At 41.3% G+C, this 20,542-nt stretch overlaps 1 protein-coding gene across 1 annotated transcript; it reads right to left on the bottom strand.

Annotated features, from left to right (window-relative positions):
* Positions 1 to 8,351: 8,351 nt before the first annotated feature.
* Positions 8,352 to 20,476, bottom strand: PRPH2 (peripherin 2). Its single transcript, XM_074897132.1, has 3 exons — positions 19,598 to 20,476; positions 16,598 to 16,844; positions 8,352 to 11,338 (listed from the first exon to the last, which is right to left on the bottom strand). The coding sequence occupies exons 1-3, from the start codon at positions 20,176 to 20,178 to the stop codon at positions 11,102 to 11,104; spliced, it is 1,065 nt and encodes a 354-aa protein (XP_074753233.1). The 5' UTR covers positions 20,179 to 20,476; the 3' UTR covers positions 8,352 to 11,101.
* Positions 20,477 to 20,542: the final 66 nt, after the last annotated feature.

Below are 20,542 nucleotides of genomic sequence, written 5' to 3'. Positions count from 1 at the left end.
GTTTATTTCCTTTTCTTAAAAACAGTACAGACTACTCTTGTCTCTACTAACTGTTGTAGAGCAAATAATTTATATATTGCTGTCACTTTTTACAAAGAGACATGCAGAAGCTGCAGGAAAAAATGACATTAATGCTTCATCTCTGCCTTCCCCTACTTAAGCTGGTTGATATATCAACAGTTTTCTGTGCATGGTACTTAAATATCACACTTTTTTGGTGATGTTACTATTCCTTTGCAGAGAGTCTTGCTGCTTAAGCTGCGTGCCACAGTTTCAGATAATGTGTAACTGCATTGAAGAACTTTTCCTGTAAGCATAATATTAAAAAGATAATTACACAGAAGTCTGTCAGTATCATCAAAGCAAAATATTGACAGCAAGAAGGATTTTTTCCCTCTGAGATCAAAGCCAGAGGCAGCAAGGTTGAAAATTATGGGGTGGGGGAAAAAAAAAAAAAGGGTTGGTGAAATTATGACCACAGATAATTGCAAAGTACACAGTTTATCTTTTTTTGTAATTCGGTCATTCCTTACTCAAGGCTTCTATTTTCTGATTTGTTTTGCATGTATTTATATAAATGTAGAAATATTTATATATAACATTGTTTAAGTATCAGGGAAATAATATCTGTAATAAATTGGCTATAACTTTAATATTTATGAATTATGTGTAAAATCTAGAATGTATCATGTGTTTGTGGGGAGAAAATACTCAGCAACAAAAAAACCACAAAATCCCCAGACCTGAAACCATCATAACAGAATACAAAACAAGGCTGAAAGCATTAAGCTAAATGACATTCAGTAAGTACTTTTAAAATGTTGCTGTTTAGAATTTTGCTGAGCTTGTTCCTTCAAGTGTGTCACCTTGTTAATCACAAGCTAACAAATACCTGGATGTGCAACATCTGCAATTCCCCGGCTGTAAATATAAGATGATTATATTATTAGTGTCACTTGCTTCAGTCAGCTAAACCTTTCTTGACCTCTACTAAAAAGTCTAATCGTCTTTTTAAAGGATTGTAAATTTCATTTTATAAAGGGATGAGGGTTGAGGTTCACATCAGTAATACTTTTTTTACTTTGTTCATACTTCAGGATAACACTTTGTACTCCCCCCAGTCTGCATTAGGAGGCTCTTTCTTACTCTGGTGGAAGCACATAACCAAGATAACGCCTGATGCCAGTGCTCCTCACAGCTGTCTTAACTACTCCATCTGTAATGTTATTGGGAATTTGTTGCCAGAGATGAAAGCTTGTGGATTGTCAGCCTTTTTACATCTTCAGCTCTCCCCTAGGTCTGTACAGCTTCCTTCTGTGTCCCTCAAACTAGACTTCATGGTGATGACCAAGCCAGTAAAATCCAGGCCTCTAGGCCTAGTGACTAGCTTTGGGAGCAACCTGGACTGAAGGGTTCAGTGTGTTGCTGCACCATACGGTTAATGTCTTTTATTGGGACGGTGGACATTTCACATGCAGCCGCACAGACCTTTTTGTTTGACATGAAGCCCTATCAGCTCTCATGCTCCAGTCTTAGCATGTTATTTTAAGTGCATTTTATTTTATGCTAAATAACTTGGTGTTTTGTTTAGAAGCTCCACCACTGTGATAATTTTCTTTATGACCTGAGTGTGTAGGGGAGAAGCTGAATGTTCAACTACTGTGCAAGTACCTTCAGCAGAAAATCACAGCTGTTTTCCTTTCTGGAAGATTAAGTTGCACAAGGGGAGTTGCATCTCAAATCTCTTCACATTAGAGTCCTGTTGTGATCAGCTGAGTATGCAATCTGCCTCCCTTCTGCCCTGGACTTTCTTTCTCTGTTCCTTTTTAGGAGCTGCCTTTGGCAAGTTGTGACTCTGTATTTCCATTCCACTCTTTAGATTATTGACATTATTATTGCCAATCCTGCATTTTAGTGGGAGTGGGATGGTGCTCTTCATACCTTAACTGGCATTAAATGAGAACTTTCTTAGGGAAGCATCCACTTCTCTACCATTAGCTGTTCAGTTCCTCAGCTCCTGATGGTGGGTGACCCAGAGTCCTACTTGACCCTGCATGAAGAAGGTTGGAGACTATAACACTGGATTCAGTTATTTTCAAGGCTTGCCTTCTGCTGGAGTGCTTCCAGCTGCTAAAGGAGTGACCCCAGCCGGGGAGCCTGCTAACCACACCTCTGCCTACATAGCTAATGTGTCACCATTTGACTGGCCACTTTTTCTGGGTAACTGGTTCAGGTTCTGTTGGTACTGCTTCAACATATCCTGAGGGACAGGAACACAGAAAGGTTTCTTACCAGTGATGGGAAGTCTTACAGACAAGTTTGTCTTTAGGGAAGTATCTGTCCTTACTATGAATTACTTATTTTTCCTCATGGGATTTGAATGTTTAGAAGAATGGCAAGGTGTAGAGTTGGCTACTTCTTTTGGGCTATGTTCAAGCAAAGGTAGGAAGAGTCCCACATTGCAAGCAAGTATTGCTGAGGCAAAAAAGTCTTCATCTTTTAGTGCCTGGTGAAAGTCTTGTGTGTGTGGATAGCACATCTTAATCTCCAGTTGCTGTCAACTTCTAGTTACCAGTAAGCAGCTTCACCTTGTTGAAGTGTCATTTGTTGGTTTGGGGAACTAGCAGTGGTTGATGTTACTATCAGCCTGGGATTACTATGTAGAATTGGCTGCTGGGACTGCAGCAGGCGTGCCCAGAAGGAGCTGGAGCCTCCCTGCCTCTCATTGCTGCCAGCAACCAGTGCCTGTGCAGTCTGGGGGTTTGCTGTTGTGGAAGTTTGAACTGTTGGCTAAGGGGCAGTGCAGAATTCCACATCAGGTGGGTGGTTGATAGAGGGTCTTGGCCAGTCAGTGCTTGCCCTCAGCCCAGGCTCTGGAAGTTCATCCACTGGAAAACCCTCTGAGGCCTTACAGAGTCCCGCAGAGCTACGCTCTTCAGACTGTTAGGCAGCTCTTTTCAGTAAAAGGGAGAAGGTTTTTTTTTTATTATCTATTTTATTCCAAGGCTAACAATGGTCGGGGGAAAGAGTGATTGCTGGTTCTGTTCTGGGAGAGTCAGCTCAGTGATGGCTAATTCAGGTGTGATGTTTGACGTAGCAACTGCACTGAGCTGGCTTTGTCAATAATTGGTTTTTTACTTTATATTAATCTACGTATTTTGTGAAATGTTACAGGCTGATACAAGAAGATAAGCTACATTAAAATAGTTTAGATGCTTACAAAGCAGGGCCCTGTGAATACCACATGTTGAATGTGTGTTGTACCCCTCTGATTGTGTAGGGGCGTGTTTGGACGCTGTTTAGTGCACCTTATCACCAGCTGGCCCTGAGAAGTAGGTGAGTATTTATGGTGGTAGATGGAAGCTTCATACTAAAACATCCTCTCAATTCAGCTTGAGACCCTATGGAAGGGTATGGTGACTTTATCTTACTTAACTTTTGAAGTTCACTGTATCCACCTGCACACTTAAAACCCACATGCACCAAGATTCATGTGTCCAAGTCATCTGGCCAGGACTATTGCTACAGAGGACAGGAGTAACAGCTGCTGAGTCCTCCCTGCATACCACATGGTTGGTGATGGCAGCTGGCTTTTGGAAAGATCTTTTATTCAATAATAACTGTGGTGCTGTGTTTTGCCTCAGTATCCTGCTTCACCTTTCATAAATCTTAAGTAAGGCTGCCCATTGTCTTTTCTTGGTTTGGAGTGCCTTGGCTAGAATATAATAATGTGAAGAGGAATGGCACACGCAACACACTGTAATCTCATTTTCTCCCTCTCGTTACTGAAGTGCAGGTCTGCTTCTGAGAAGTCAACTGTACTGTGGCCATTTGGAGCTGAGGCTTCCTGGGCTGGGTGTAAACAACATGTTTCTTAGCATCTACCCACTTTATTGCTGTCAGTCACATGTTTATCTATACATGCTGCTCTTTAAAGTCTTGCTCGATTATTTCTTCTGCTGTTTCATACATGTACATTTCTATTCATACTTCATTTGCAGCAGTTTTAGCCTTTCTTCTACACATTTTTGTACCAAATATATAAACTGCTTTGCATGTTCTTATCTTGAGGCTGTTACATATTCAGCCTCTATTTTTTTCCCTGCTCTTCTGCCCCCTTTCTTCCTCTCCTGGCTTGCAAACATTAGATGGCCCAAATCTTACATGTTTGTGTCTTGATGGAGGGATTTGTCAAACATTCTTCTCTTGGAGGAAAAAATAAGCGAGAGAGTATGAGGAGTTTCGCAGTGCACCAGGTGTAGGAGCTAAGAAATGGCAAGTACTGATCTTCGTCTCCATGACAGCAATGATTAAATGTTACTTTTTTATCAGTTTGTGAATATATATTTTCACAGTCTCTTTCCAGACAGCGTGAGCTCGGAGGTGGTAAGTTTTCCAGCTTGTCCTTTGCGTAGGATCCTGGAAGGAAAGCCAGGCTGGCTAGTCAGCCCGGGGCAGGGTGGGACAGCTGAGCTCAGGTTAGCGATGGCATCTGTGCAGACCACTGTGGGGTGTATTAGTGACTTACAAAACCAAGATGCTGATTTGAAATCAACCATGTATGTGAGGAATAATGTGTAAAATGTATTTCTGTACTTGCAGTACTGTAAACATGGAGGATGCTAAAACCTTCTAATAAATCAGATAAAAGGTTGTATAAAAATAACAAAGGCAAGGAGATCAGCAATATGTTCTCTGATGTAACCCACTAGTGTCCTCTAACCAGAGAAACTGGCATTAGAGAGGTAATGTTTGCCTCCCATAAAGACAGCTCCAAGGAGCCTGTGTTTTCCTGCAGTGATTGTATCGGAGTCTTTTGGAATGAATAATTCAGCACAAAGTACACTAGAAGATGAAAAAAAATCTGCAGTAATTGTTGGGCATCTGTTTAATGCTGTTGAACTAGTCAGGCATCTCCTCTGTGTATTATACATCTTCTCATGTCAAGCTCTAGTAATTCATAAAGTGTTTTAGTAGCTGAAAACTGGCATGAACTCTGAAACAGAAGTAATTTATATTCTTTTTTTCTGTGTACTACTTTTACAATGTAGGCTTTAAGCTCTCTATCTCTACTGTCAGCTTGAATAGGATGGAGCTGAAAATAAGGAATTTTGAGTGGGATTTTTAACTGAGAGGTAAATGCTGTGTGATAGCAACATATGTGGCACTTGGGGCATGCAGAAGGACACTTCACCTGGGAGGCTAGGGGGTAACAACTGTTAATATCAACATGTGAGACATTTAAGTAAAATATTTCAGTGTGGGTAGCATTTCAAATGGATGGGCAGATGTGGAGTAAAAGTTACACAGGTGTTGTTGAAAGACGTCACGTCCATCTAGGACAACAAACCCAAGAAACCAGCATGGTTGTTTCACTGCACTGGAGTATAACATGGGCTCGGGCTGGGAAGCTCTACTCCAGGCATAGCTGTTGAGGTGTGCAGGCTTTCCCAGCTATGATTGCAGTGACAGGAAGATGGGGTTGTTTCCTGCTCTCAGATCTTCAGGATCCACTTGTAAATCTTCACCAGTGACAGAGACCTAGTTGAGAAATATTTGAGGAGGGCATGTGGCACTGGGAATGAGTACCCACATAAGCAGCACTCTGGTTGAGTGCCAGCTTGCAAAGAGGGAGGGGACAGAAAGTCATTTTGTTCCACTGAAGTTGGGGACATGCTGTGGTATAATTATCTGAAATCGAGACATACCATTGTGAGTGTCTTCCTGAACAAAATGCTTCCTGAAATGAATTTAACCCTTTTTTAACATTACCAAATCTCAAGAATAATCTGAAGTACTCTACAATTTAAAAAAAACCTTGGCAAGTAGAGATTAAATTTAAATTTTAGGTTCTAATTACATTTAAAATTCTGGGGTAAAACAAGAAATGCTGTCATAATTTACTTAAAATATGCCTACAACGACATTACAGAATCAATGTTACTTCTACTCTTGATTAATATATATAATTAATGAAAGATTCATTCATAGGAATTTGTGAATTCACCTTGTCCTTGTTTGTATTTTCTGCCCGTATTTCCTTCATCTTTAACCTTAGTCTTTGTGTCAGAGAAATGAGTTTATATGTGTAAATGGGAAAACTCACACGCATTTGGAAAAGCATTTGTCTAAGGCAGAGCTGTGCTACCCTCTGAACAGGTTACGTGGGTAGCTGAGAAGGCAAAAAGCAATTCTGAAAAAGGAAACTTTGCATTGGGGGACTATGTGTGTGTTGGAACAGATGGATCTCCTTCCCGCTTGCATCTACTGACATTGCTGCCTGGCTGGAGAGGGGGCTCGGTGTGTCTCTGGCTGGGAGGGATGGCGATTTTTTGACACTGCTCTTAAATTCTGTATTGTCACATATTTCCAAGTGTCTGGGGAATTGTGTGTCTCAGACTTACTGCTTTGGTCTCCTCCTTTCATCACTCCTCTAGCTGCAGTTATAGCTTACCATGTTTCTCATGCCCAAGTCTCCCCATTTCTGATTTGTGCTGCTTGACCCGGTTTTGCCTGGGAACATGATGTAAAATGTGTGGAGGCGCGGTTGCCTAGTGAAGTGGTGTGCCTTCAATCAGACAACAGGCTGCAGACCTGCCCTTTGGTCCTTGTTTTGCTGAGTTTGCCTAGTACATCTGATTGCTGCAACTACCCTTCGCTCTGGAGAAATAGGCTTTGAGAACAAACTAGAAATGCACCTCATAATGAACTTAATAGTTGACTCATGTTTATGGACTATCCTTCTTTTTAGTAGAAACAGGTTAATCAGGCAAGATTGTTCTTTGTGTGTTGCTTTGGAAGGGGCTGATGGGATGGAAGGTGGGAGCCCTGCTCAGCTCTTCCTCTGCACTGTGAGTGAGGGGGAAACTGCAAAACGAGGGTGCATTCCACAGGGAAGGTGCTGCAGAGGTTGTGCATGTGATGGAGAGCCCACAAAGCTGAGCTCCAGGCCAGGGTTTCTTCCAGCTTTCCCACCTCACAAATGTGTGTTGGATTAAAATTCAGAAAGGCCTGTGAAGTGACATGGGACCTTCAAATGCAGGTGCTTTGAGAGAGATATTTTACTACTTTGGTGTTTCAGTCAGTCACTGAACATTGTAAGTATGATATAATTTAAAAAACAACCAAGTTTCATACACGAATTACTTCAGGTTTGAGATAGCTGCATTGCTGTTACCAGAAATAAATACGCCTAAGCCTTTGTCTCCCTGCAGGGGGCTGTTGTCACATGGCACCATTCTATTTTTCTGGCTTTATCTCTTAATTAACTAATCTCTAATAATGCTTGCTTTTTTTAAAAAATTTTTTTTTTTTAAATAAGCATTTGTGATCTGTCCCCGTTTTACCTTGATTAAGGTAAGAGCAATGGGATTTTTTTACAAAACAAGTCAGGTGGAAGTAGTTAACTGTTTTGCTGGGATTCCTTTTCTTTATATCAGCCTTGAAAAATCTTCCCTGGCCGTTAGCTAGGAACTGTTCAGTGCTTACAAGCTCGATATAGCATTCCCATGCTCTTTGCTAAGCTGCACGGATGCATTTGTCTGGTATTATAAAATGTCCCAGCTCATGTAATGCATAGAGGCTAATCTTATCAATTGTATTAAGGTTACTTAGGAATTAATAGCTTTAAGGAAGCTGTTTATATTTTCTCCTTTAAAGCACTTTATTGTGTTCTGTGTACCTTCAGATAAATGTCACCAGTAAAATAGTGCACTTCTCATCCTTTAAAAAAAAAAAAAATTCTTAAAAGGTGACGCTTCAAGGCCTTGGTCTGGCTTTCAGATCTGGGTACTTGGATTTAAGCCGGTAATCCATATGAAGGTACCTAAAAAGAAGTGGCCTGGTTTGTATGAAAGCTCACATCCTCCTGAAGTTTGTTAGTTTGAAAATCAGGGCATGGCTCTGGAAGTTGTTGGATTGCTGCAAGCAGATTTGACTACACAAGCTTTAGACTTAAATTTAAAATAACAACAATGCTTTATTTTGAATGTGTGTTGCAAGTTAGATTTAAATGGGGGGAAAAATGAGGTTATAAACCCAGTTTAGCTGATTGACAAAGGTCGTGAGGATAACGGTGGTTTCACTTGTTGAGTATGTCTAGAAATTAAGGCCTGTGAAGATGTTTTAATTCCTATGTACCACAAGACGATACTACTAAAACGTTCCAGCAGATTCTGTTTCTAGTAAGAGGCAAGTGATTTAAGGGTCTGCTTGCTCATCCTGAGCTTAGCTGGGCATATGAGAAGAGGAAGGTTTGCTGTCTCTCAGAGCATTATATAGAGTGGGGGAAGAGCCCCACCTGAAACACATAAAGCGGGTCCAAAAAAATGAATTCAGAAGTGAAGTCAGCAGTAACGCAAATCAAAGAAATCTGTATTAAATTGTATATATTTAAACATTTTCTTTAAAGAGTTCTTTACTTGCAATAGAATTTTTAATACCTAAATTTACATTTGCAGGCAGCAGAGATAGCTTTATCTAGAACAGCATTTATGAAGTCACAAGAAAGTGTATGTAAGATTGGATGAATGGTATATTACAGATAATATTTTACAAAGCAGTCATATTACAATCTTGTAGTAATTATGAGATGTTACAAAGATTTTCATTAACCAGGAGGCTTTATTTTAGACAGTATTAGCATATACACTACTTGTTCTTATGTTTATGAAGCCCTGATTCCAGTACTATTCTTCATAAACCTGTCTCAGATGGTGTCTCTACCTGCCTAATACCATGAGACTCTTGCTCTGGGAACTCGTTTCTCCAATGTGGCGTTGAAAGAGTAATTTGACAATTTGTTATGTCTCTCTAGCAATAGACTGGGGAAAAAAAAAAAAATAGAGGCCACAAATAATTGGAGAGTCATCTCTAAATCAATGGCCTAAACCAGATTTCTAGGGCAGCAATAAATCTAGATCTCTTTGAAAAATCAGATGTCATCACGTAACTGGTATAAATCACAGCACACTGAAGCCTCACAAGGAAAAACTGTAATTAATCCTTGTAATGCAGCTCCTATCCATATGTGACTCCTCTGAAAAGCTCTTCTCTGATATATGTGGCCACATCATGCTCCATCCACAATCCTGTTCTCTAATGGACCAACTGAGAGGAGCAGCCAGTTGTAGCAATCTCTTACTGAGAAGAAAGGAGTTGGTTCGGTTTGTACAGTTCTGCCATGCAGAGTATCCCTCAGTAAAGCAATAGATGATAGGCTGTGGTGAGTAGCAAGTTGGCTTTTATGTTAGTGCCCTTGTTCTAGTCAGTCTTGTGCACAAAAGAAGAGGGTTGACCTCTTAATTAATTACTGTAACTGAAGTTAAAAGCTTTGACCAGCTTTGAAAAAGTGAAAGGTTGCCACAAATACCTGTCAAAATCAAACCTTAGGGGCAGATGGCCTGAAACAGCCTGGCCATTGAGATGCAGACTATGGCTTGATGTATGGACATGTTCCTACCTCTCCTGCTGTCAACCGGTCTGTCCATCCTAGAAGGAGTTTGAACAAAAGCTGGAGGAGCTGAGTGCTGCTGGGGCAAGTGCACAAGTGATGAAGAATGAAAACTAACGCGCTGCGCTATGATTAGGCAGCTGCAGACATGGCTTCGTTTGAAGACTGGAAGGTGGAAGGGACCTGCTGAGAAAACTCTCCCAGCTACACTGCAGAGTAGAGCTTTTGCCCAGCCGGGGTGGTAAAAAAAAAAAAAAAAAAAAAAAAAAGAGTGGTGCCTGGCTTGTAGCTGAGGGACTGAGATGTCTGCAATTGTTTTTGCAGGAGGTTGGGGCTTGCTCCCAAGTTTATTGCCCTTTAGCTGAAATTATCTAGCAGCTGCATGATGCTCTGTTTCCTTACTAGAGGCCACACACCACAGCAAACTCTTTCCATGACTTATTCCAACTTTGTATATGAGGAAGGGTCCCCCAGCTATGACAATATGTTTGGAGAAATGCAGCATATGCAAAATTTGCCTTCCCTTTGACTTAAAAGGTATAATGAAGGGTACCCTATCACTGATAATGAAAAATAAAGCTTGTAAAATTTGCACACCGGGGGCTGATTTAAACTTTCTTTTCCCTGGCCTCAAAGTTCGAGGCTTGATGTACTTGCAGATGAATGGTATCCATTTGCTAGGATGCTGGAAAATATTTAAAGTGTTAGTTCTAAGTAGCCTTTTTTTTTTTTTTTTTTTCTTGTTTTAAAAATAATTGGGCATGAATATTGTGGAGCAAGCTATGAGATTACATACTTTTTTAAATGTTCAGAATAACTGTAGCTGCCACATGCTCATAGCATCGATTCCACCTACTACAAGTGGAATTTTCTAAGCTTCTGCTTGTTTAAATACAAGGTGAAGCATAAGTCTACAACATACTAATTCAAGATATACAGGCTGAAAAAAAACCCTGAGAAACAAAACCCATAAATCTTACCTTAATGTTGTTTTCATGATACTTGTGCTGTTTCATTAAATTACATTTTTTGCTTAGTACATAAATTCTCAGCATAAGTTTACATTTTGTTCTATGTACATCTTAAGAGTAGAGCAGAAAATACCATTGCTTAACACGTTAACAAAAATGACATTATATGAGAGGTTTGTCAAAATAACTGTATACTAAGTTATATACAATTCTGGAAATACTTCTTCCTTTGAGTTCTAAGATGTTACTCCCCAGAAAACCAATCTGTTTGCCTTCTAAAGTTGAAGTACATAAAGCATGCTGATAAAGCAACGTGAGCAAAAAATATTAACTTTTCAAATTTCACTTTTAATTTCAAAATAAGATGGAATGGCTCACTGTGTGATGCCAGCAATTTTATTTTATTTTTTTAAACTAACTGTCCCTGATAAGGGTACACATGAATATTGCAAGTCCTAGAGGGGTCATTTCCCCAAGAAGATATTAATATGGTGTACTGACATTGTGGATAAATGTATTATCCCAAGGTGCACTATGTTGTATACTCCCATACACAAAAAAAAAAAAAAGCATAGATATGTGTGTTCTGATGGTTGATACATAGCTTTTAAAACAGATATTCACAATTCTCAGTTTTTTTAAATTCCTCTCTGATAAAAAGTCCACACCAATTAGAAGCTCAACTGACCGTTGTGACAGCTGGCGTCTTCCCAGCTTCCCCTCCTTCGGCCCCTTCGGCGTCTGCTTCCACCTGATTGAACTTACCAATCTTTTTCAAATTCTCCAGCGCATACTTCAAAGTGTCCTTCAGGCTGTTCTCCAGGATCCACCCTTCGCTTTCGCATTCAGGGTCTTCGGGATTTGGAATGCTTTCCAGAGAGGTGTGCAGAAGACGCAAGCCAACTGTCACGGACATCTGTGCCATGCAATGGAAAAGACAGAGTGGCAGGCAAACCTTTATACCTTTGTCTGCATCTTCATTGTCCTCTGTTATCAGCAGCCTGGGCTGGTGATGTGAATAAAATGCCAAAGGCACCAAACAGATACAGCTTAAGGGCTGTGAGAATCCTCCACAGGAGAGGAGATCCTGAGCAGCCTTCCCGCTTTGAGGTGGCCAGGAGAGGTGAGGGGGAGCTGGTGGGAGGAAAATGTCCCTTCACGAGTAGGGAAGGAGAGGGTGGAGGTCTGAAATCAGTGAGCACCACAGGAAGCGTGACAGTTGATAAGCAATGAGTGGACGCATCAACTGATGAAGGATGCACGTGATGAAGGAAGCACAGCAGCTTTGTGTGGCCATGTGCACAAGGTGCCTTTCCATGTACCCCATCACAGGGGCGGCACCTTCTGGGAGATTTTAATGAAACTTTTTCTCCTGTGCACTAGATGTCCATAAAGCTGTATGTGCCACAACATCCTCTGCCACCACTCAGTTTTAACTCTAAATATTTTTGCTTTACATTGACCTTAATATGTTTCACAAGTATATTAATCTGATCAAGGAAATATTCATGAGTGTGCGGAACTGAGCCATATTAGGATTTAAGCCATCAGCTTGTCTATTTCAACTTTTGGTTTTGTTTTTATATAGATATGTGCAAATAGGGAAATCAAGGCAGCAGGTGATCTGTATCTCCTACTGGTTCCATCTAAAACAAATTTCTATTTCTGTCAGGCCCAGCAACCCTCAATTAGACTTTTTCTACTGCATTACGCTGATGTAACACCCCAAATGTGCCTCCATAGAGAAATAATGGTTTTAGCTAGTCTCCTGCTTTCTAACACCATGCAGAACAATCTGAGTTCCACCATTGTGGTGTTTATGAAGGAAAGTGATTCATCTGTGAAGTAGAGAAAGAAAGAAAAGACAATGCCAAAAAGAGACAGCTTGATGAGGTGGTAGAGCAGGTGGTCAGGATGGGGCAGCAGTGAGACTAGTTTGGCCTTTCATGTGCTAGGTAAAGCTAAGATTGAGACCACTTATTGTTGTTAGCAACCTCATAGGATTTGTTCTGTAAGGGAAGTAAAATACCTCTGTTATCCTACCCAAATTGCCAAGGAAGTGGTTACCTTTGGTGTTCCTGAACCCTAATGGCTAAAGAGGTCAGCATCCCTGTGTGTTGCTTATCCCGTGGCACAGCTGAGGCCCATGGAGAGCTGCCCTGGACCTGCAAGGTGCTGCTCTCTGTTGAGGTTTTTGAACTGGAGATGGAGGAAGCTTGTAAACTGTCATGTAGGATTACGGCGTTGTGTAGCTGGGCAGATCTGAAGTTAGGATTCAGCCACATAGCATGGCTGATGGAAAAATTCACATCTGGCTTTTGGACTCATGGAACTGCTCAAGCATGTGCTGCTGTGGACCATTCATTAGTCTGTCTACTGTGGTCATCCTGCCTGTGTATGATCAGTGTCTCCAAACTCTTGGAAGACTAAAGCTACCATTGGTTAGTCCCAGAATTTTCAGATGTTCATGTTTCTCTGTCTTCACTCAAGACCAGAAAGGGAAAAACATTGGTCAAACAAGCAAGTTTGATCAAATACTTCCATATTCAAAGAATATCCATACCCATATTCTGTTTAACTTGCAACACCTTGGTCCTTAAAGAATTTTACTATTTGGTAAATTATTCTATCTTCCTATATGATAGCATAGAGCCTTGGGCCATCAGTTTTGGTGAAGTCCTGCACCAGGAAAGGAACAACCCCATGCACCATTATATGCTGGGGGTGACTGGCTGAAAGCAGCTTGGCAGTAAAGGGCATTAGGGTCCTCGTGGACACTAAGTTGAACACGAGCCAGCTTGTGGCAAAGGTGGTGAATGGTATCCATGAGCACAAATTGAAATGCAGGAACTTCTGTTTGAACATCAGGAAACACTTTTTCACTGTGAGGCTGACTGAGCACTGGCACATGTTGCCCAGAAAAGTGTTGGAGTCTCCATCCTTGGAGATATTCAAAAGCTGTCTTAGATGTGGTCCTGGGAAACCAGCTCCAAGTGGCCCTGCTTGAGCAGGTTGTTGTGGACAAGATGGCCTCCAGACTCCCTCCCAACCTCAACCAGTTTCTGACTTTGAGTTGTAGACTTGTGCTTAATCACAACCTAGCAGAGAAGGCTTGGGTATCAAGGTCTCACAGCTAGCCCAGTCTCGCTGATTGATGATGTCCCCTAGCCAATAGACAAACTGTTATGAAAACCCTTGTCATTTTATAGCGACTTTAAAGTGGCAGGAAAAACAAGGCTGCAGTGTTTCTCCAGGGCTGGGTATGGGCAGGTGGGGCTGGTGCATCCTTCTGCACCACAGCATGCTCAGCCCCTCGATCTATGCCAGCAGAGCAAACTGTCCTTCTGGACAGTCCCTGCTGCCTATGGGCTGGTTTTGAAGATTATCAGGAGTTCACTCCTAGTATTCAGTGCATCGGAGTTTACTCTCCAGCACATGATGTGCAATGCACTTCCTGCTCATGTTTGATCGCTCTCCTGGGTTCCTACCTCCTGGAGCTCAGTGCTGGGCTCCCTCAGTGGCACCACACGAGATGAATCTCAGGGTATCAGCCATTGCCGTGCCTGTGACCTATCAAGAGCCATGTGTTTATACAGGTGAAGGACCTGGAGCATCTCAGGAACCAGCTACTGCTCTCCCTTCCTTTTGAAATGCTTTATTCAGGTCAACCTCGAACCCCCCATTTCCTCTTTGCTGGTTGAGGCAGGTCAAGAAGACAGCTCTGCTTGCTCTCCTTGGCCTTCTGCAGAGAAGCCCATATGTTTGCTAGGGTTTAGTCTGAGGCAGCTGAGCTAGAGCAGGGCGTGATGTTTTTTCACCCTCATGACTGGTTGTCATTCATGGGAAGCCTATAGCTTTTGCTAGTAAAAGCAGTATGTGGATAATGATACATTTCCAGAAAATATGACATGCTACTTTTTTTTTCAAATAGAAGTTTTGATATGTCAGAATAGGTTCATTTTTCCTTGCACCTAATACAGAAACACTAAACCTAAACGTCCTTCCCTGAGGTCCCTACAACCATTTAGCACATTACGTTTTTCTACAGCTCAAGGTAACAACAGCAATTAGCATTTTCCTCCATGCTCTGTCCCCCTTCCCACACCTCAGTAATACCCACCCAGCTGGAAGAGTCCTCTGTCAGCCCCCAAGAAGGGTTTTGCTAGGGAGACGCTGTGGCCGAGTTCACAGTGGCTCCAGGTGCAAAGCAAACCAGGACACTCCTTTGCTTTTGTACTTTTCTGTAATTTCTCATCAAGCTAGTCAAAGGGAAGATGAGAAGCACAGAGCCAGCATGTTAACTGACTGCTGGGTCCCACCCTGGTCAGACTGACATCTTACCTTGGCCAGGAGTTGGGACTTCTGCTATTCTCCTACTCAGTATAAAATTGTTTCCTACCTGACTGTAATTTAAAGAAAGTAGTTATATTTCAAGGGGGACTAAATTATTGTCCGCTTCCTGCTTTGCCTTAAAAGCAGAGAGAGTCTGAGACTCAAATCTGGACCCTTTATGATAGAATATCAGGCAAGTCATAAATATGCAGGAGGGCCAATTATTATAACCCAGGACTGTGATATTTCCTTAAAGCTCTGCCCCAAGAGTCTTCTGATTGCCTGAAAAAAATCTCACCTTATATTTTGAGAAAGATGAAGAAAAAAGAGAAGATTGTATTTCTCATTACATCACAAATCGGAAAAAGTACCTGGGTGTACTTTGAAGAGTTAGAAGTAAAATACTGCATTTCTATAGCTGCTATTAATGTTAGCGTATTACTGTCATTAATCTCCTGCAAGTCAGCAGAGGTGTTACAGGTTCCTAGATGATTTGTTGCAGCTGGCATTAGTATCTCTGCACATTTTTCCTCCGACTTTCTGAATTTCCTTCTGATTTTCGTATACAGCTGAAATTACCATCTCTTCAAAAACTCTTTATTTGAATCTGGGCTGAGACATGAGCTTCTCTTTCTTTTCTTACCAGAATAACAGTGCTATGGGGAGGTAGTACATTTCTCAGCCCTGCAGAGTGGTTATTTTTAAAATAACACACATGAAATAACTTTAGGTTTTTTTTTTTTCGGTTCACAGATTACTTGGGTAGCTGTTTATTTTCTAAAAAGCATCTTCTTTCCTGGAAGGGTGTAGGTCAGTGCTTGTATCAAAATATAATGCATCTTTTAAAATTTGCATTTATCTAAATTTTTGAAAAGCCAGCCAAATCATTTAAAATAGGCAATGCCATTTGCAGCAGCCATTTCAAGGGTTAGAAAGGGTCACACAGGGAGCTTCACCCTCCTCGTTTCCCATTCGGTCCTGCCCTACCTCTGCATCCAGCACCTCATGTGCCAGCCTTTGTGCCACTGCCAGCCCATGCTCCCTGCTTATTAGTATTGATTAAACACCCCTGCTTGAAAACTGGCCATCTCCCAGAGGCAGAAGGACATGTTTTGCTCACATTGAATGAATAGTATTTTAGCAGCAAAGCTAAAATGCTATGATGGACTGTGGTCTCCACAAACATCTGCACTGGGCAGTATCGGCACCTGTTTGCATATGCATGGTCATTTTGGGAAGCAGAATAAAATAAATCTATCTGCTTCACCTAAGCCACTTCTTGTGACCTTAAAACATTGGTGGAGCTGATGATGGACCTTAAACCAAATGTTGCTCTGAAGCTGGACACTGCATGGCTCTAGGTCTTACTCTCATCAGCACATAAATCCCTTAATTGCACTTTCTGTCCCACAAATTACTGCCACCTCTTTCCAATACACCGCTGTGTGTACTTTTCATTCTCCACTAATGGTGACACACGTGAAATTAATGCATCTGGACAGCTGAGCCCTCACATGCTCTTCTCTTCCCAGCACCCCGCATTTGGCAGAAAATCAGTCCCTTTTTCCCTCTTGCTGTGGGATACTTGAGGCTCTGGCCCCTTGCTCTGAAGGGGGAGACTGTAACCTAACACCCACCCCATGCTTCCCAGCTGTGTCTCCAGCCTGGGACCTTTCAGGCCTTACACAGATGTTCACTATTAGATGTTTTCTCAGCCAAAGAATGGTGGCAGATGATTTATTTTAAACAGATCTGATCTTTAACTTGAAAGTCCATGCTGAAAAATGCTCTGCTCCTCTAGAGCTGGCGTTTCAACAAAGCATGGCTGAAGGGACAGGGTTACCTCAAAAAGCCAGACGAGAAGGACAACGGCGCCCATGGAGGTCATCATGCTGCTATAGTAGTGCAGGAGGGCTTCCCGGCAGCCGCGGCGCCAGAGGTTGAGCTCCTCCGTTTGGTAGTCGTAGCTGTAGTGAGCTGAGTTGTTGGTGACCTGGTACTGGATGCAGGGTCTTGGGGAGCTGGGGTTGCAACAGCTGAAAGGGACACCATCCACCAAGTACCTTCCGTCCACGTTGCTTTTGATCCGACTATGGGCAAGGAAAGAAGGAAGTGTGAATACACACACGCACATATAAAAATATACTGAAGCAATTTTGCACAAGAAAGGAAAGCAAAGTCAACGCGGATTTTCCACCACACCTCCTGGCCATTTCTCTGTGTCCCCTGTTCATATAGTGGCATTTGTCCCAGGTGTTTTTATTTGAAATCTTTTTCCATGTCAAGGCTACACTGAGTCTATAATTAACTCTTCATGATGGAAATGCACCCTCTTGGGTCACTTCTTCAAATAAATTAATTTTTTAAAAAACTAAATGGCAGAGAGAAATTTCAGGAGGGGTAGCCAGAAAAGAGTGATCACAGCATAGTTAGGGTGGAAGGGAGGTGTTGGAGGTGACCTGAGCTTGGAAAAGGACCCACAACGGTCTTAGGACCCACCGTATCCATCTAGACCATTGATACATCAAACCCAACAGATTCTTTTTGATGATAATAGCTCCAGGAAGAGATTATGCATTTATTCTTGGATTGGGAATGTAGCCAGTGTTTAAAACATGAAATGTGCTTCAGCAATGGGATGTTGAATAATGTCTGAATTTCTGAAGCTCCCAAACTATTGTTCATTTGAGATTGTGGCTGTTCTCCATAAACAGCCATTTAGTGTGGTGCCTTATGAGATGTTTAGATGAGAGATATTTAGAAGGGAAATATTTCCACTGACACTGCAAAAAAAGACTGTAATAAGAGGACTGCAATTCTGATAGATGCCATTTTGCTTAGAAAATGACAGAATGGAGAGCTCCAGTGGTCTAGAAAGGTGAAAAAAATCTGAGAGTCGCTTGTAGCTTTCTATATTGATATTTTAAAGTTGTGTCATAGAGAGAGAGGTGATTGCAACAGCCTGGTGAAGTAAAATTCCACTTTGCAGTCATGACCTAAATATATCTAAACGTAAAGTTGAGATTTTATCTCTAGATGTAGAGTGTGCTCTGAGTCGGGTCTAATTCCTATTGATGTGTAAATGCTCCACCAGTTTCAGAGAGGCTGGATCGGGCCTTCACTCTACAAAAAATATAAAAATCGCATTGCAGGGGACAGACTCCCACCTTCCCTGGAATTAAGGCGAACTTTGCTATTGACTTCAAAGGGGCCCAAATATCCCACCGGGAATGTGAGCAGAGATTGTGCACCACCGTGTAGTTCAAACCTTGAATTCACTCATTAACGTCCATTTGTGGATTTTTAATGCCCTATTTCCTGCCTCAGTTGTACAAAGAAATTGCCCTGAGTCTCAGCCCCAGACAAGACATCATTTATTAAGGACAACATAACCTTGTTTTCCCTCTGTGCTTTGCCCTTCCACTGCTGCTGGATTAAGTTACAGCTCTCAAATCTCCATATAATGCTGGCAAGGTGAACCTATTATGTTTTCAAGTAGTTATTTATACCCATGGGCATACCTTCATAATGCAAATACTCCCTTATTAAATAGCGAATATATTTGTCATAACCCTGCAGTGCAATAGGTTAAGCTTGTAACAGTTTTCACTATAAAGTCCTAGTTCAAAATTGCAAAAACCACCAGATCACCCAACAAGTAAAAACAATATGTGGAGAGAGACACAAGTGAAATACCATTTACACAGCCAAGCAGGGATCCCAAGAGATACACAAAGCTTTTTGCAAAATTACTTCAGACATTTTTAACATAGGCAGTATATTTAAAAGGCAGATTGCTTCCAGTTTACAAGACCTTTTGTGCAACCACACAGTATGAACGTTAACGAGTGATGTTCCCAAAGAACTCTGAGTAATTATATCTTCCCCTGGTACTTAATTTTTTAAAAGGTTGTAGATATTTATGCTCAATGCTAATTTTTTTAATTTCAAAAGTTCATTTGTTCTCATGTTTATTTTTTACTTGCGCTTCCTGCACCTAACCTGATTTTGGGATTACTGCTTCTTTGGGCACTGACATCAGAGACATTAAGGTGTTTCTGGTCAACAATCTGCTCTGCTTTGTAGAGTTGGAATCAGTACTGTTCTCATGTGAGGTTTAAAAACATTAGGTACAAGTATATATGAACATGTTTTTATACAGGAGAGGATTTAAAATGCATTTGGCTACAAGGGACACTATGTGAAGCTAGGAACGTCAATAGGTGTTGATGCTCAATATTGTCAGAGCACTGAAGCAATCCATTGAGGGAATATAAAAATACAATTCTAAATCTTAAGGGTTTGAAACACTAACTAACACATAACTAACATGAGTTATTAGTAAAACATTACTATTTCTATTTGTTTCCGTTAGACTAATTAATTGCCAGTATCTAAAGTGGAGTTTTAAAACTGGTATGAACAGTATATATCCAAGCAAGTCTTTTTTAGGAACTTAATAACTTGCATTGAAATCTGCTTTAGGAATAGTGATGTCCTGATACTTACCTGTTAATTTTGGGAATAGGCATGTGTGGCTCAACATAATGGGTTTATAAGGAGGTAAAAGACAGTAAAAAATATTATTTTAAGTCTGTTTACGTTGCACTGAGTGAGAATTGTACTTTGGTGCTTTAGGTTTTATGTTCTGGATAACAATAATTTGTCAGGGGAGGAAGCAATCTAGCCGATCATTTGGGATGCTTACTAATCAAGAGTAGAGAAAAAAAACATCTTATACAAAACCCTCTCCAGTCGGTGCCTGTTGTGATGTACATTTCTTTAGTATAATACCAATCGAAATAATGATACTACACGATACAAACCCCACTAAGTCACTTACTCTTTCACTTCCTTGGAGCTGAAGTCCAGATATCTGTTGCTGATCCATTGAATTTCGAACCAATCTTTGAAGCCATTGTTCCCACAGCATTTGAACTCAATTTGGAGCATGTCAATGGTCTTCTTCATGAAGCATCTTCCGGGGGTGTCTGTGTCCCGGTAGAACTTCATGCTGTTCTTGAGCCCTTGAGCCAGTGTGCTCTCCAGATTGCCCCGCATGAGAAAGCAAATCAGAGCAACGAAGAAAATGAGAATGTTAAAGAGGAAACACAGTGCCAGGTAAGGTTTCAGCAAAGGCTTCCACTTGGCAAATTTAGCGGGATCCAGAGAATCATAACAAATTTTGCCAGCAAAACCATTGAAGGCGCAGGATAATATACCCATCAATATCAAAGAATTGGGCACAAAGTGGCTTTCAGAATTGTCCATCACTTCGCTTCGCTTCCGGAGTTCAACTTTGAGGAACAAACCCATGCTAAAAACAAGGATTCCAGCAAACACTGAAAGCCAGTTCATGAGCCATAGTCCCTGTGCTAGTTTTACTCGTTTCTTCTGACTGAATTTGATTTTCAGCAGTGCCATCTTCGTAATGTGAGATGCCGGAAGATTTTGCAGCCTCTACCCCTCTTCTCGGTGCAAGTGACTTGAGGAAAAACCATTCAGGCGTTGGCAGAGACCCCGAACGGCACGGCTGAAAGCAAGCCACTGCACGGTCCTTCCATCTTGAGCTTCCCCAGTTAGTATTCAAGCAAGTAAAATATTCAAATATCCCAATTAACAATTTCACATTAATGAGAATAATGGGCAATTAGCATCTACAACTATTTCTGGTGGTTCTTTCCAAGCAAAGGAGAAACAGACTCAAGGTTTCGAATGGTTTGATCTGGATCTGCATGACGTCATTCTAATACCTTTAATCATTTGATCCAATTTGAAGAAATGTCTG

This window comes from Athene noctua, chromosome 1 (assembly GCF_965140245.1).
Source record: "Athene noctua chromosome 1, bAthNoc1.hap1.1, whole genome shotgun sequence".
Lineage (NCBI taxonomy): Eukaryota > Metazoa > Chordata > Aves > Strigiformes > Strigidae > Athene > Athene noctua.
The sequence above is the reverse complement of the archived record's forward strand: the minus strand, read 5'-3'. Positions and strand labels throughout refer to the sequence as shown.